General features: G+C 35.4%; 1 protein-coding gene across 4 annotated transcripts in view; it reads right to left on the reverse strand.

Annotated features, from left to right (window-relative positions):
* The window catches only part of Dnah12 (dynein, axonemal, heavy chain 12), a 233,858-nt gene that overhangs the window by 159,623 nt on the left and 58,651 nt on the right, over positions 1-15,584 (reverse strand). For all 4 annotated transcript variants that reach the window (XM_013515596.1, XM_013515597.1, XM_013515598.1 and 1 more), the window contains exons 18-22: positions 13,282-13,467; positions 12,225-12,425; positions 8,012-8,206; positions 6,169-6,290; positions 5,792-6,074 (exon numbers count right to left, since the gene is read on the reverse strand). In XM_013515596.1, coding sequence (XP_013371050.1) covers positions 5,792-6,074; positions 6,169-6,290; positions 8,012-8,206; positions 12,225-12,425; positions 13,282-13,467 — 987 coding nt within the window. The remainder of the gene's footprint in view (positions 1-5,791; positions 6,075-6,168; positions 6,291-8,011; positions 8,207-12,224; positions 12,426-13,281; positions 13,468-15,584) is intronic.

Raw genomic sequence — 15,584 nt, forward strand, 5'->3', positions numbered from 1 at the left:
GAATTCAGCTGTGAATCCATCAGGACCTGGGCTTTTCTTCATTGGCAAGTCTTTAATTACATTCTCAATTTCACTGGCTGATATTGAGTAATTCAGTACTTTTATATCTTCTTCATTCAGCATTAGTAATTCATATGTATCTAGAAATCTGTCCATTTTCTGTGTTTTCCAGCCTATAAGAGTAAAGATTTTCAAAGTAGGTATTGATGATCTTCTGAATTTCTTCAGGATCTGTAGTGATTTCACCCCTTTCATTCCTTACTGCATTTATTTCAGTTTTTTCTTTCCTTTTTTTGATAAGGTTGACTATGGGTTTATCTATTTTATTTATTCTTTCAAAGAACCAACACTTTGATTCATTAATTCTTTGTATTTTTTTTTTAGTCTCCATTGCATTAATTTCTGCTCTGAGATTTATAATTTCCTGCCTTCCTTGGGCTCTGGGTTTGACTTGCTCTTCTTTTTCTAGGAACCTGAGGTGCAGCATAAGATTGTTTATTTGTGCTTGTTCTGTTTCCCTGAGGTGGGAATTCACCGCTATAAATTTCCCTCTGAAGACTACTTTCATCGTATCCCACAGGTTCCTGTAGGTTGTATGTACAATTTTATTTGATTGTAAATAATGTGTAATCTCTACTTTGATTTCATCTGTGACCCATTATTTGTTCAGGAGGATGTTATTTAATTTCCAACTGTTTATGGAGTTTTTGTGTTTTCTTTTGTCATTAATTTCCAGTTTTATTGCACTATGGTCTATAGTATACATGGGATAATTTCAATTCCTTTGCATTTACTTAAACATGTTCTATGGACTAGTATATGGTCTATTTTAGAGAACGTCCCATGTGCAGCTGAGAAGAATGTGTATTCTGATGCTGTTGGGTGGAACACTCTGTAAAGGTCCACTAAGTCCATATGTTCACACGTTTGGTTAAGTTCTGTTATTTCTTCCCCAATTTTTGTCTGGTTGATCTATCTCTTTGTGACAATGGTGTGTTAAAGTCCCCTGTTATGATTGTGTTGCTACTTATTTCATTTTTCACGTCTATTAGAATTTGTCTTATATAGGTGGGTGCTCCTATATTTGGTGCATAGATGTTTACAATTGTTACCTCTTCCTCTTGAAGCGTCCCCCTCACAAGTATGTAGTGACCTTCTTTATCTCTTTTGATTGTTCTCGGTTTGAAGTTTACGTTGTCTGCAAACAGAATAGCTACACCCACTTTTTTCTGGGTTCCTGTCACATGGAGTATTGTTTTCCATCCTTTAATTTTCAGTCTGTGAATTTCCTTTTGAGTTAAATGTGTTTCTTGTATACAGTATATAGTTGGATTTTGTTTCCTGATCCACTCTGCTAGTTTGCTTCTTTTGGTTGATGCATTGAGATCATTTACATTGATAGTTATACTGACATGTACTGGCTTATCTTTGTCATGCTATTTTCCTGTTGTTGTATCCTCCTTTTTCTCTCTGTTTAATTGCTTGCTCTGCTTGGTGGTCCCTTTCTGTTGTTGTTCTTGAAGTTGCAGTCTGTTTTATCTCTTTCTAGAGTATCTTTTAGTACTCTTTGGAGGATTGGTTTGGCACTCACGAATTTCTCCAGTTGTTCTTTATCATGAAAGTATTTTATTTCTCCATTAAATTTGAAAGGTAGTTTTGCAGGGTACATCAATCTGGGTTGGAAGTTGTTTTCTTTCAGTACCTGAAATACTTCACTGCAAGCTCTTGCCTTGATAGTTTGTGTTGAGAAGTCTGCCATGATTCTGATAGGCTTTCCTTTATAGGTGATCTGTTTCTTTTCTCTAACAGCTTTTAATATTCTGAGCTTTTGTTGAGTTTCTGGGATCTTGATCACTATATGTCTGGGTGTAGATTTATTTTGGTTATGATTAACTGGAGTTCTATATGCTTCACTTATCTGGATGTGCAATTCTTTGACCATGCCTGGAAAATTTTCTGCTATTATTTCTGCAAATAGTCTTTTTATGTCATTTGTGTTGTAACCTGCTGTTTCATTAATACCTATTAATCTGACATTGTTCTTTGCTTCATCTTGCAGTTGTTGAATTGTTATGTCCTGGTTCCTTACTGTTTTTAAGAGATCCCTCCTTTCACATTCATTAGTGGCAATGCTGTCTTCAAGGTCTGAAAGTCTATCTTCAGCTTCATTCAGGCAGTTTTGCAAGCTTTCAATGGAATTTTTAATTTCCTGGATATCTGTTTGCATCTGTTTCATACCTTCTAGTTCTTTCCTATATTGTTCACTGAAGGTTTCCATGAGTTGTCTATGCTCTTCTATTTTCTTGTCAATGTCAACTATGGATATACTGAACATTTCTTTCATTATTGTTGTCATTTCTTTTTTCAGGTGAGACATTATTTCTGATCCGATGTCTTCTATGGACTGATGGAGTTGTTTCTTTACTTCAGTCGCTATCATTTCAGAAATTTCAGGTATATGACTTCCAGGCTCTTCTGTGTTAATGTCTCCTAGACTTGTTTTGGGTGGTGTGGAGGTCTGGGATTGCATTTTGCTCCTTCATTTTGTCATTTTTTTAAGATCCAGAGGCTCCCTGGAGTGTGGCAGGTAGCCACCAAGGCCCCAGAGGGTGCCCAAGGTTTTGCCTGCCTTGCATGCTGGTCAGGGAGGTGCCATGGCGACTCACCGGGTTTCCTGAAGATGTCCGGGGTTCAGCCCAGCCCTGGCAGACACACTATTACTATGTGTTTTGATTACTCCTTGTGCTTTTGTAAATCATGATTATATTTTTGAAATATAAGTTATTTATAAATTATAGTTTATTAATAAAATAAATGGAAAATGAGCACCAACATGCTAATTATGGACTCTACAGACTAGAATGCTGATTCTTCTGCAAATTTATTTTTTATGTGGTTTTTAAGATCCTTTACTGTGGAAATTATCAAGTTTTTGATATAAAATATATTTTCCTTCTATTATAATGAATAGTTTCATTAAACTGTAAAAATGAAGTAAAATAGATTATGTATGCTAATGCTAATATTTAATTGAAAATGCTATACAACCTAATAGAAAACCACGCTAGTAATTAGAAGTCTTATATTATTTACCTGTAGCTTTTCTAAAAAGTTATATGATCAGGTTACATAAACATTTATATATGCTTAGGTATATATCATTGATCAACCTATATTTTTGAGTTTGTTATGGTTTGTATCTAGAGGCCCCCCTCCAAGCCTCATGTACTCACAGGTGGGGCTTTTCAGAGTGGCTGGTTCTATAATTTGTGAATATGGATTAATGGTGTGTGATAATTACTTTTTTAGCATAGTTTTGGGTATAGATAATGGGAAGTCACACCCTGGGTGTGGCTGGCACCAACCAATATGCTTGTATCCTGGATAGACCATAAAGGGTAAGATGGAAGGCATCTTACTGCTGCATGCTGCTTCCTGCCTTCTCTCTGTTTGCCATGGACTATTTCTCTTCTGTAATGTCCCTTTACTATGCCACCTTGCCTTGGAACCAGGTGACAATGGACTAAAATCTCCACAAACTGTGAGCTAAAAGAAACCTTTTCTCTTTTAACTTGAGGGTGTCAGGTATTTGTACCAGTAACAAGAAAGTAAATAAGACAGAGTTTAAAGTATACTTTCATTTATTTCTAGTAATATTATATTTAAAAGGCATTTACACAGGCTTTGGAAAGAAGTTTTAATCAGTTAAAAAATAGCTTGCTTCAATAAAAATGATAATAGCAGATATAAATTTTTACAAAAATAAAAAAAACTGCAAAACGGTTTTAAAACTGATATAATGGAAACTATACTTCTAACAAAATAGCAGTATCTTAGATATAAGAATGTTAAGATAATAATGGATATAGATACATATTATTATAAAATGCTTATTACATATTTATTACAAGTGACAAACTAGCCTAAGCTTTAAAGAAGGATGAGTAGCCACTGAGAATTATTGCTAAGTACACAGAAAGGAAATTTTCTACACTGATAAAGGAAATACTTTTGTGGGCAATGTTAATGCTATGTTTTTAGTTTGTTTGGAATCATAAATAGTAAAAGAGGAGGAAAAATTAAGATTTATTTGCTGGAATACTGAAACTGAACAAAAAGCCACTGCAAGAGGATGAGGCTATATTACTCTTGATGAAAGAAAAAGGCCACCTCACTCATGCAGTGAGCTGCTGCATGTAAAGCTTCAAGGATTCTACAGTTACTCAATTACTACATGACTGCTCCCTTCTGGCCCTAACTGCAAAATTATACAAATATGTATCACTCAACCTTAGGTTAACTGGAGCACATTATGAGAGGCACATACAGTGTCCAAGTATTATATTTCTTTCAAATTTATTATGTTCCCTTTAATGTTTGTTCATCTCATTTGGAGTATTTTGGTCATTGTGTAAAAAACAGAAAATGAATTAGATCATTCAACACTCAAGTTTAAGAAGGACTGATCTATAGATCGGCAAGCATTAAAGGGCACAACTGTTTGCTTATTAGGCATAGTCACTAGCTACCTCATAAGCATTTCAATTTTTACATACCTAAAATTAAATTTTTCATTTTCTCCAAGTCTCCACTACCTTATTTCTCTTGCAAGCACTGGCCAAAAGTAAATACCACCTATATTTTTAAATCAGAAAGCTTAAATTAATTCTTAAGACCTTCCCCTCCTCATTCTTGTATTCTACAACCAATTTATCACCAAAACCCAGTGAAATTAACTACAAAATATATTTCTAAACTGGCTACATTACCCCATATCTTGTGCCACTTGCTCAGTACCGAACTAGATGTCTTTCATCTTGGCTAATACCACAACATTCTCCTAATCTTACTTTACTGTTTTCATACCTCTCACTAATCTTTTCTTTATAGCACAGCCATAGTGGCATAAAAATGTAAATCCAAATTTGTTTTTCAAATACTCTTAGCCTTCTACTGCATCTTTTCTTTATAGCACAGCCATAGTGGCATAAAAATGTAAATCCAAATTTGTTTTTCAAATACTCTTAGCCTTCTACTGCATTTAAGATGGTATCCAATCTCCTAACTGCCTTCCTTTCCAGCCTCATCTAACTTTACTTTGTACTTCACTCACTCTACTCCAGACCAGCGGCGCAGGGTGGGGCTGGGCCTGGGTATGCCCCAGACAGCATATTTTTGGGGCAGCATTATTGACTAAAAGGAAAATGATATTGTAAGAATTTACTCCATTTTAACACAGTGAAGATTCAAGTACATCAAAATATGAATGTTTTTCTCTATACATCATTTTAACTTTCTATTTAAATAGGTTAACATACTCAGGTATGATGGAGGGCAACAGATTGCCTGAGTTGAATGAGCACTAGCTATGGCACTGCTCCAGACACAGTAGTCTTCTACCAGGTTCTCATGAACCCCCAGTTCTTTTTGATCCCAAGGCCTTTATGCAGGATACCTACATGATCGTTCATCTGCTCTTTACCTGGTTATTTCCTACTTATCCTTAATCTCAGTTTTAACATTACTTCCTCTAAAAGCCTATCACTGCATGTGCCTACTTTCTAAGTTAATATAACTTTTATTGTTCTCTTATAATAGTTTCTTTCATAATCATATATTATTATCAATACTTGCCAATATTATAATAACAATGTTAGTAAAAAAAGAAGCAAAGACTATACTGTTTAAAATACTATGAACTTTAAATATTAATTTACTGATACCTATTCAAAATTCCTGAAACACAGCATTTGCAGAATATGAGATATACACTGAATCTTGGGAAACATACCAGCCTGGATGCTGCAATCACGTCATGAATACTTCGGAGCATTAGATCTTCCACTTGAATGAGCCACTTTTCTACAGCACCTCGTGCTGCAGATGTGGAAATAAGTTCAATCAGCTCCACTCGCTCACCTTCAGAGCTATACATGGCCTTAATGTCCAAATTAGGAAGAAACTCCAACTTAGCAATGCCTTCAAAGCACTTTTTTAAATGAGGCTGAACTCTGAGAGGATCTTTGGTTTCTGACAAAATTTCTAACATTTCATCATTGGATAAGAAGAAAAAACTAGAGAAAAACATGTAAACACAAAAACTTAGTGGTAATTCATCACACGTCAGAAAATGCTTCAAATTATAGTTCAATTGATTATCAACCATACCGAGGAAAGAAAAGACGTTTCTTTTCAAGATATGCATTAAGTCCTTTCAAAATTTTCTCCAAAAGGTCATTGCAGGTCTGTAGTTTTTCCAGTAAACCTGTTAAAGAAGTAGCAACAAGAACCTGAAAGAGACATGTTCATATAAAAAAACACTTATATGCTAGATATAAGAACTAAGCGTATGTCCAAAATGTTAAAATTACAAAAAGTTTATGAAATTTGTAGTGAAATATTTTTTGTAATATAAAAACTATTCAATACATCATAAATATTATCCAAGATGTGATAGTTAATTTGGTGTCAACTTGAATAAGAAACACTTAACGGATCAGTTTATCACAGTTCTGGGCGTGGATAATTGACTTACTGAAGAGGGAAGAACCACCCTGGGTATGGCTGGAACCAACCAATAGGCTTATAGCCTGGATGGAATAAAAACAGAAAGAAGTCTCCCCTTTTGGCTTCTTCAGAAGAGCTCCATTCTTCACCATCACCTTTGGACACATGTCCCCAGGCTTCCGGCGCGGATTCCAAACTTCTAAGGCAGACTCTTCAGCTTCCCAATATAGGCTCACACTGGACTCCACCGTGAGCTCCAGGCCTTCAACTTCTGACTGGATCCTCTGGCTCTCCAGTACACAGACGGCCCTTGTGCATTCTTCAGCCTGACTCTGCAGGCAGCCATTTATAAACCTACCTGGTAAATCTTTTAGGTATCATGTATGTGTGTGTACATACACAAATATATATATGCAATTAAAACTGTTCTTGTATGAACCCTAAATGGTATACACAAGGACTCTAGTTACAAATGAGAAGTTATGATCATCATGCATGCTTTCATTTCTCCTGTGTCTTTTTGAGTGATGTGGGAATAGTAATTTTTACTTTCACACATGAACTATAAACTTAGCAATCTGCAGGAGGAGTCAGCAAACTACATAACAATGGTCAAATCCAGCCTATTGCCCATTTTCATATGGTCCACAAGTTAACAATTATTTTTACACTTTCAGGTTTTAAAAAATCGTAAGAATAATATTTCATAATACATAAAAATATCAGTGTAAATAAGACAAGTTTTATTTTAGCCCATCCTGATGGTTTTCTTACTACAATGACAGCAGAATTGAGCACTGCAGGAAAAACTGTATGTCTCTTAAAGCCTAAAATATTTACTGTTTGTCCCTTCGCAGAAAAATCTGCCAACCTCTTATCTGTAAGAAATCATATATCATAAACTTTGTAAAGTCAACAGGTAAAACTAAATCCTTGAAATTTATAAATTTCACTGTATTATTGATTCTCAATGAGTTTAGCACACTGGAACAAGTTGTTATTTCTTAAATTAGAGACCAAATTTTTAAAAAGATGTATATTTATGATCTATGTCACTACACATATGAAAAATACATGTCTTTTAACATTAAAATCACATGCAACAAGGTGTTATACTCACAGGAGAGGCGCATAGTGTTGAGACCAACTGAGAGTAGATTCTCATTTTCTCTTCATTGCATATAGAAAGTCAAGTGCACTAATCAACTATCCTCTCTTTACCTATTTTATTTATCTATTTATTTCGTGAGGAGGGAAGCAGTGATTGTACATACATAGTAGAAGACGAAAAGTACATGTACTACATATACTAAAAAGTTATAAGTAATGTATATTATAAACTGAAAAGTAAAATTATTTAATCATTTTCTAACTTTCTTTTATTTTTCTGAACTTTCCATTTTGTATATGAATACATGTGTAATCAGAAAAAAAAAATAGTCAAATGCTTTAATATCCAAAAGCAAAGGTTCACCTAGTGAAAGAGAGAAAACAAACACTTCACCTTTGGGTCTTTTGCACAAAACTTCATGATATCCCTCCAGTGTCGGTCTACTGTGTGAAACTGACGTCCTTCTTCTGGCATCTGTTGCATAATATCCTCAGAACAAAAGATGGGCTCTAAGTAGAGCCACTGAGCTTGTACTTTTAACCATTCATCAATTGTTTCTTGTATTCGAATCAGACGGTCCTCCCAGGCCTTAATGAAAAACATTCTATACTAAATCCTAGTTATTAAAGAAAAGTTATAAATTATAACAAAAATGAATTTAAAATTTTACTATTAATATAAATTTTATATTAATTCAAATATCTTACAGCTTAAGGTTATTTATGGACGTCTCACAAAGACTTAGATAAACTCTAGGAGATCTAAAGTTTTCCTAAATTACTGAAACTCACATTTGGAAGAGACTATAAAGTTACTAAACCCACTTGCCTAAACTCCAAGGGGAACTATCCTAAGTCCCCAAAAATATGGCTATTTCTATGTGAGTGGTTATCAACCGTATGTGATTTTGCCTCTCATTACAGGGAACATTTGACAGTGGAGATATTTTCATTTATCAGAGCCAGCAAAGGAGAGTGCTATTAATGCTTGGTGGACAAAGGCCAGAAACACTGCTAATGTCCAATCAGCCCACATAACAAAGAATTATTCAAGAATTATTCAGCCCAAAATACAAACAGTTCCATGTTGAGGAATCCTGCTCTATATCAATGCAACTTGAAGAGAAAGGAAAGGAAAGCAACGGAGCAGAGAGGACAGGAGAGGAAAAAAAGAGTAGGAAGGGAGGGGACAGGAAGAATGGGGGGAGAAAGGAGGGGAGGGGAGGGGGGAAGAGAAGGGAAGGAAAAGGAGAGGGGAAGGCAGAGGAGAGGAGAGGAGAGGAGAAAGAGAAAGAGAAAGAGAAAGAGAAAGAGAAAGAGAAAGAAAGAGAAAGAGAAAGTAAAATAAACTCCCTGATTCTCACACATTGCCTACAGTTAGTAAGATTTTATTACTTGAAAACTATATAATCTCTCTCTACTGTTCTTAAATATTATACATGGCATAAATCCTACGTACCAGGAAATCAGACCTCTCATCTTTCTTTTATAAAGCTCTAACAGAGCATTTTAAATTTGTCTTTTAAGTTCTTCTTGTTACACAAGAACTTTCTATAAAAGATGTCCAATCAGATCAGGATAGCTCAGCAGGCCCATTTCATGGGAAATGTCCAACTTCATATCCTCTTAGAAGGTTTTCTCCAAATAATGGCAGCCAAGATCTTTAATAAAATGCTATTTATGCCCAAATTAAATATTCCATATTGTAAATATATATGAAAACATCATAATGTACCACATAAACATATAGCTATTATCTGTCAATTAAACATGAAATCAAGTGAAAATGATAGCTGGTTTTTAAAAAAATGACTACGTTGATTTGAATCCCAGCTCTGTCATTTATTAGCTGGTTAACTTGGGCAAATTAGGTATCCTCCTGTGCCTTGGTTTCCTTGCCTATTTATACAGATAATACTAATGCCTACCTTTAAGGAATGCTGTAGGGATTAAATAGGTTAATAAACATAAAGCCCACAGAGCAGTATCTGGCTTATAGTTCGAAATCATTCAGTATTAAAAAAAAAAAAAATTGAATTGTCCTTTCCCCAATGTATAGTCTCCAGTTAGATTCTGGTACTATCAGATGTTAAACGCTGGACAGACACAGGGTTAATTAAGCATCTGTGCTGCCCCCCAATGCACCATGGAGGTCTTGACTGCCGACATCCTTTTCCTCCAAGTTGTTTACTTCAGATAAAGCCTCCCAAAGAAAACCACACCCAGTTCCTCTTCTAAGTGACACAGAGAAAACTTTACTCACTTTAATCTTATTATAATGTTAAATTTTCTGCAGGGCAGGAGGAGACTACTGTCTACCATCTTTGAACTTGCAATGTACATATGAGAACAAACACGATTTCTAAGCATGCTCAGCAATGCGCCCACCTCCACATGGGATGACAAGTTTCTCCAGTATAAATATCTATGTTTCCCCAGTAAAAGTCCCTTGTTTCCTTTATTCAGGGAGACACTACTTTGGGAGTTATCTCCAGTGTTTCCTTACTTGATGAAACCAATACACCTTTCTTCAGTCTTTTATCTCCTGCTAGTGTTTTATTGGCTTTGCACTCACCAAAGGGCAAACCCACTGTGCTCAGTTATACCAGGAAGCTGTCAATTATCATTATTCATATTCTTTCTACAATTACCCATATCAACCATAAAGATAGAAAATAATCTCGGCATCTCAAATATCATTTGTTTTTCTAAAGTGGACAATAATTCATTAATTACTCTAAAAGAAATTCATACTAGTTGTTCATAAATATAACTAAAGAATCATATATAGAACTTTACTACACGTTACAAGAACATAGCATGAAATAGGATCTAGGCCAGTAATGGCGAAACTTTTAGAGACGGAGTACCCAAACTGCAACCCAAACCCCACTTACTTATTATAAAGTGCCAGCACTGCAATTAAACCTGAATACTGAGGTTTTAGTTTCAAAAAAATAACTGTTATCCAATGCTTGGGCAGCTTGACTTGTGTGGTGACAAGGAGGGCTCTACATGCCCACTGGGGTATGCATGCCATAGGTTCACCACCACTGGTCTAGGCCCCCTCAAATTACAAGTAATACCAACTGCGCTGTGGGTACAGCTTAGTGATAAGAATATGTGTTTAACAAGTATAGGTCCCCTAAGTTCAATCCACATCACAAGAAAAGATACGAAACAAAAAGAAAAAGAGGAGGGGCGGGGGGGGGAGGAGAGGAGGGGGAAGAGGAGAGGAGAGGAAAGAGAGACAGATAAGGAAATAATAGGATGAAGGCCTCAGTAAGCTTTTTAGCTAACTCAATCTTGTACATAAAATCCTCTTAACAAACTCATAAATTCTTCTGACAGGACGATGAAAACCAAATTAAATTCACTTAGGAATCTGCACTGAGATATGGTACCTGGGGTGGGCTCCTAGGACCTAAAGTAGCCAATCAGATTATTACAAATTCTAGGTAAGGGGAGGGCCCTAACACCCAATAAAAAGCAGTGAAGAACCAGCGCCCTCTGAAGCTGATGTGGCTGTACAAATCTGTAATCCCAGAATTTGGGAGGCTGAAGCAGGCCCTCAAATTCAAGCCAGCCTGTGCTACATAGTGAGTTCAAAGGCCAGCTTGAACTACATAGCACAACCGTGTCTCAAAAAGGGAGAGAAGGCTTGGGTCCTCCATTTTTCCAGAGCTTGCTAATCTGACCTATCAGGGTAGTGATCTCTTTTCCTCCCTTTCCAATCAAGTATCAATAACATGTCTTCCTTTCCTTAAACTTTATATCTCTAATTTTTTTGTTGGTATGAAGTTTACAAATCCTGGAGAGCTGCCCACCCACCCCAGAGCAGTGGGCGGTGCTCAGCCTTAAACCCCTCCCCCCACATACACACAAACAAAAGAAAGGAAACCACCATATAAACTTCTTTCCCCAAGTCTATTACTGTCATGGGAGAAAATTTTAATAAAATATAATTTCAAAATCATTGATGTCTCAGATCCACTGTATATATTTGTATGTTAATTTAAAATATTTGTTCCTATATTTCACCTGATAAAATGTCAAGCTTTAGATAAGCATTTATTTTACTTTGGTACCAGGAATCAAACTCAGGACCTTACACTTGCCAGGAAGGTGCTTGTGCCACTGAGCTATATCCTCAGCCTTGAATAAACATTTAAAAAGGCATCCAACAGGTTGAAGGGAGGGTAGGGAAATGGGGAAAAGAAAAAGAATCAAGCCGTGCGTGGTGGTGCACGCCTGTAATCCCAGTACTCCGGAGGCTGAGGCAGGAGGATCGTTGGGAGTTCAAGGCCAGCCTGGGCTACAAAGTGAGCTCAAGCCCAGCCTGAACTGCATAGCGAGACCCTGTCTCAAAAAGACAAGATAAGACAAGAAAAGAAAAGAAAGGAAGAGAATCAAGATATATCATATAACATACAAATTCCCTATGACAAATATGATCATTATGTATACCTAACATGTACCAATAAACGTAATTAAAAAGTCATCCAATAAATGGATGTATTTCCAGGAGAGGCCCTCAGGAGAGTATATCTGTAATGAGATTAAAATCTGTATAAATGAGCAAGAGCTGCCTATCACATTTAACTTACCTTGATCTCTTTTTCAAATGGTTTGATAAAAGGTGAGCCTCTCATTGTCTGTGTTTTTATAATCTGATCATCAAGGATTGCTTGAATCTCATCTACTGAAGAAAGAATATAGACTCCAGTATCACGATACGGACTTATATGAAAAGAAATAGCATCCCAAGTTCCTATCATTGTATGCATGGCTTTTTCTAAAGAAAATTCCTGAAAGGGAGAAGTGGGGGGAACAAAGGAACTTATTTACTATCTAATTCAATAAACATTTGGTACATTACACTATCATTAAGATACTTTGTGACTATATAATAAATTTTTATTAGAAATGGCTTTTCATAATTTAAAAATTCTTAAGAATGTAGCTGTTAAAACTTCACTTGCTATGAAAACTACTGCTATAAGTATTAATTAATGTCCATTTTAATAATGGACAACAGAATAAAATGCCTGTTGGACTTTTTCTGAAGAAGTCTTCCTGCAGGCAGTGTGTAGTCGGAAAATATTTTCTGTGTATTTGAAGAACCCTTACTCTAGAGCCATACTTTCTGGAGTCCCCCGCTCACTCCCCACTCCAAATTGAATGCCACACATGTATCCATCCAGGAGTCTTGGAATAACTGTCTTAATACTAGTGTATCATCAGAATGTGGCAGAATTACGAAGAAGTCAAAGGGGCTGTTTCTAGTCTGGATTCAGGATAAGCAAGCATGTGCTTTGTGTGTGAAAAAGAGTAACCTTTTGTCATCCTCTCCCCACACTGTTGATCGGTACTACACACATCTAACCATAATTCTCCTGCCACTACTGTTCAGTACCATACACATTCAACCACAACAAAAACTACTATTATTAGATCAACAAACTCATCAAATAAAAAATTTCAAATGTGGTTGTTTTGTTTTTGTTTTTCTGTATTGGGAATTGAACCCAGGGCCTTTGCACTGAGCTACATCCCCAGGTCTTCTTTTATTTTGAGACAGTCTTGCTAAGTTGCCCAGGCTAGGCTCAAACTAACAATCCTCCTGCATCAGCCTGCCAGAGTGCTATTGATCTTTATGCGTACCTTGCTTGCACCTGCACTTATCACTTCAAATTTATCCAAGTATGGTGTAAGGTTTAATTTTAAAACTTTTCTCAGTGTAGTTCCAGAGTCTGGAGTCAAGTCATAGCCTACAATTTCTGACATCTGCTTCCAGTGACGAGCTCTCATTCCTGGATTGCATAGAATGGAGACAGTAGGAATACACTCCTAATGGTAAAACATAAAATTAAATAAATAAATAAATAAAATACAATAAATATTATCTGACTTCTACACACAGAGATTCAATAGACAAAACCTTGATAGTACGATGATTACACATCTTCAAATTATTTAATATATTTATATGAGTACAACCAAAGTGTCCATTAAATTTGGAGGAAAAGAAAAACTAGTGCTCGCTTCAGCAGCACATATACTAAAATTGGAACGATACAGACATTAGCATGGCCCCTGTGCAAGGATGACACGCAAATTTGTGAAGTGTTCCATATTTTCAATGATTACTTGATTGATCAATATTGCATGTCTCTATTTGTTTTGCTGAGAAATCACTTTGAAGATATCAATACGTAATACAACAAGCATCGTTAATTTCCTACCACTTCATCTGTAACTCTGTATTGTCTGTATTGTTCTTTTGATATTTTGTAAATGGTTGTCTGTTTATGTGTTTTCCTTCTTTTATTTTTAAAATAAAGAAAAGAAATCTATCTTCAGAAATATCTATAAACACATGCTATAGTCCATTCAAAGAACAAATGCATTGGATTTGAGCTTGGTCACTGTTTTGAAGTTTCAAATGAAATCTCTCTCTATGACAGGGCCCAACTCAATTTCAAGTTTGATTAATTTTTCTCTCTCTTTTGTCTTAATTGTCCTAAATCTATTCTATCACTTAAAAAAAAGAAAAACAAACAAAATGATCTTTAAGTTCATCTTCATCTACAAAAATAAACATGTAAAAAAGGCAAGAAAATTATAAAAATAAAAAAGAATGAGGGGTAAATGTTTTATAAGATATTAAAGTATGTGATAAAACTATGACAATTAAAGCTCAAGAGATGGAGGGAGGGGGAGGGAAAGGGGGAAAGGGGAAGAAAAAAGGAACTGGGATGTGGTATGTGCACGTACCAACTCCACACAGGAATGTCAACACTGTGTACTACACACATGTACTGATTTTTAAAAAAACACTTTCCAAGGGCAAAAAGAAATTCTAGGAGGCTGGGGATTTAGCTCAGCGGTACAGCGCACGCCTGGCAAGCGCAAGGTCGTGAGTTTGATTCCTGGTACAGGAAAAAAAATAAAAAAAACAAACAAACAAAAAATTCTAAGCTGTTATATATGGAAATATATGTAGAAGTGCTGTATGTAGAAACAGACATTATATAGTTATGAATGTACACACATGAGTGTGAACAAAACCTTACCGAAATGCCAAAATATAACAATGCTTTAGGTTTGCTGAGTGGGAACAAGAGTTTTTAACCATTTTATTGTATTTTTCTGTATTTGCTGGTTTTAAGTATGTGTTGCTCAAAATCATATGAATTTTAAAATTACATTTGTTTGGAAATAAAAAATATTTAACAAAACAATTTATTATTCTCGATAGCAACATTATAATGTCTTTCTTAAAATCAGGAACAAGATAAGCATGCCTACTGTTACTACTTCTAATCAACACTGTATTGAGTATCTCAGCCAGTCTGGTAATAAAAAATGTGGAGATTAAAAATTTTAAAACACTCGTGGGTTCGGTTCCCGGTACCGGAGAAAAACCAAAACAAAAAAAAAAAATTTTAAAACACACCATTATTGTCCACATATTACTGCCTAGGTATAGTGACTGGATATTAAATTATTATAAAGAAATTAACAGAATCTTTGTGTATCTCAGCAATATGCCACACTAAAAAAGCATAATTAACAAAAAGATCAATTTGCAATAGTAACAAGAACATAATAAAGTATCTGAGAGTAATTAAAAGCATACAAAGCTATAAGAGAAACTATGTAACTTTATTAAATTATGTTAAGAATATGTAATAAAGGTGTATAATAAGTTACGAGTGACAAGAAGTTATTATCCAAAATACTTCATAAAAATCTCATAATAACCACAAAAAAAGAGCCAAAAACATAGTCAGGAACTTTACAGAAGAGAAACACATAAGACAGGGGCTGGGGATTTAGCTCAGTGGCACAGGGCCTGCCTGGCAAGCGCAAGGTTGTGAGTTCAATTCCTGGTATCAGGAAAAAAAAAAAAAAAAGAGAGAAACACATAAGACAAACAGAATTTAATTTCTTTGGGGGCAGGA

This window comes from Chinchilla lanigera, unplaced genomic scaffold, assembly GCF_000276665.1.
Source record: "Chinchilla lanigera isolate Chin_1 unplaced genomic scaffold, ChiLan1.0 scaffold00029, whole genome shotgun sequence".
Lineage (NCBI taxonomy): Eukaryota > Metazoa > Chordata > Mammalia > Rodentia > Chinchillidae > Chinchilla > Chinchilla lanigera.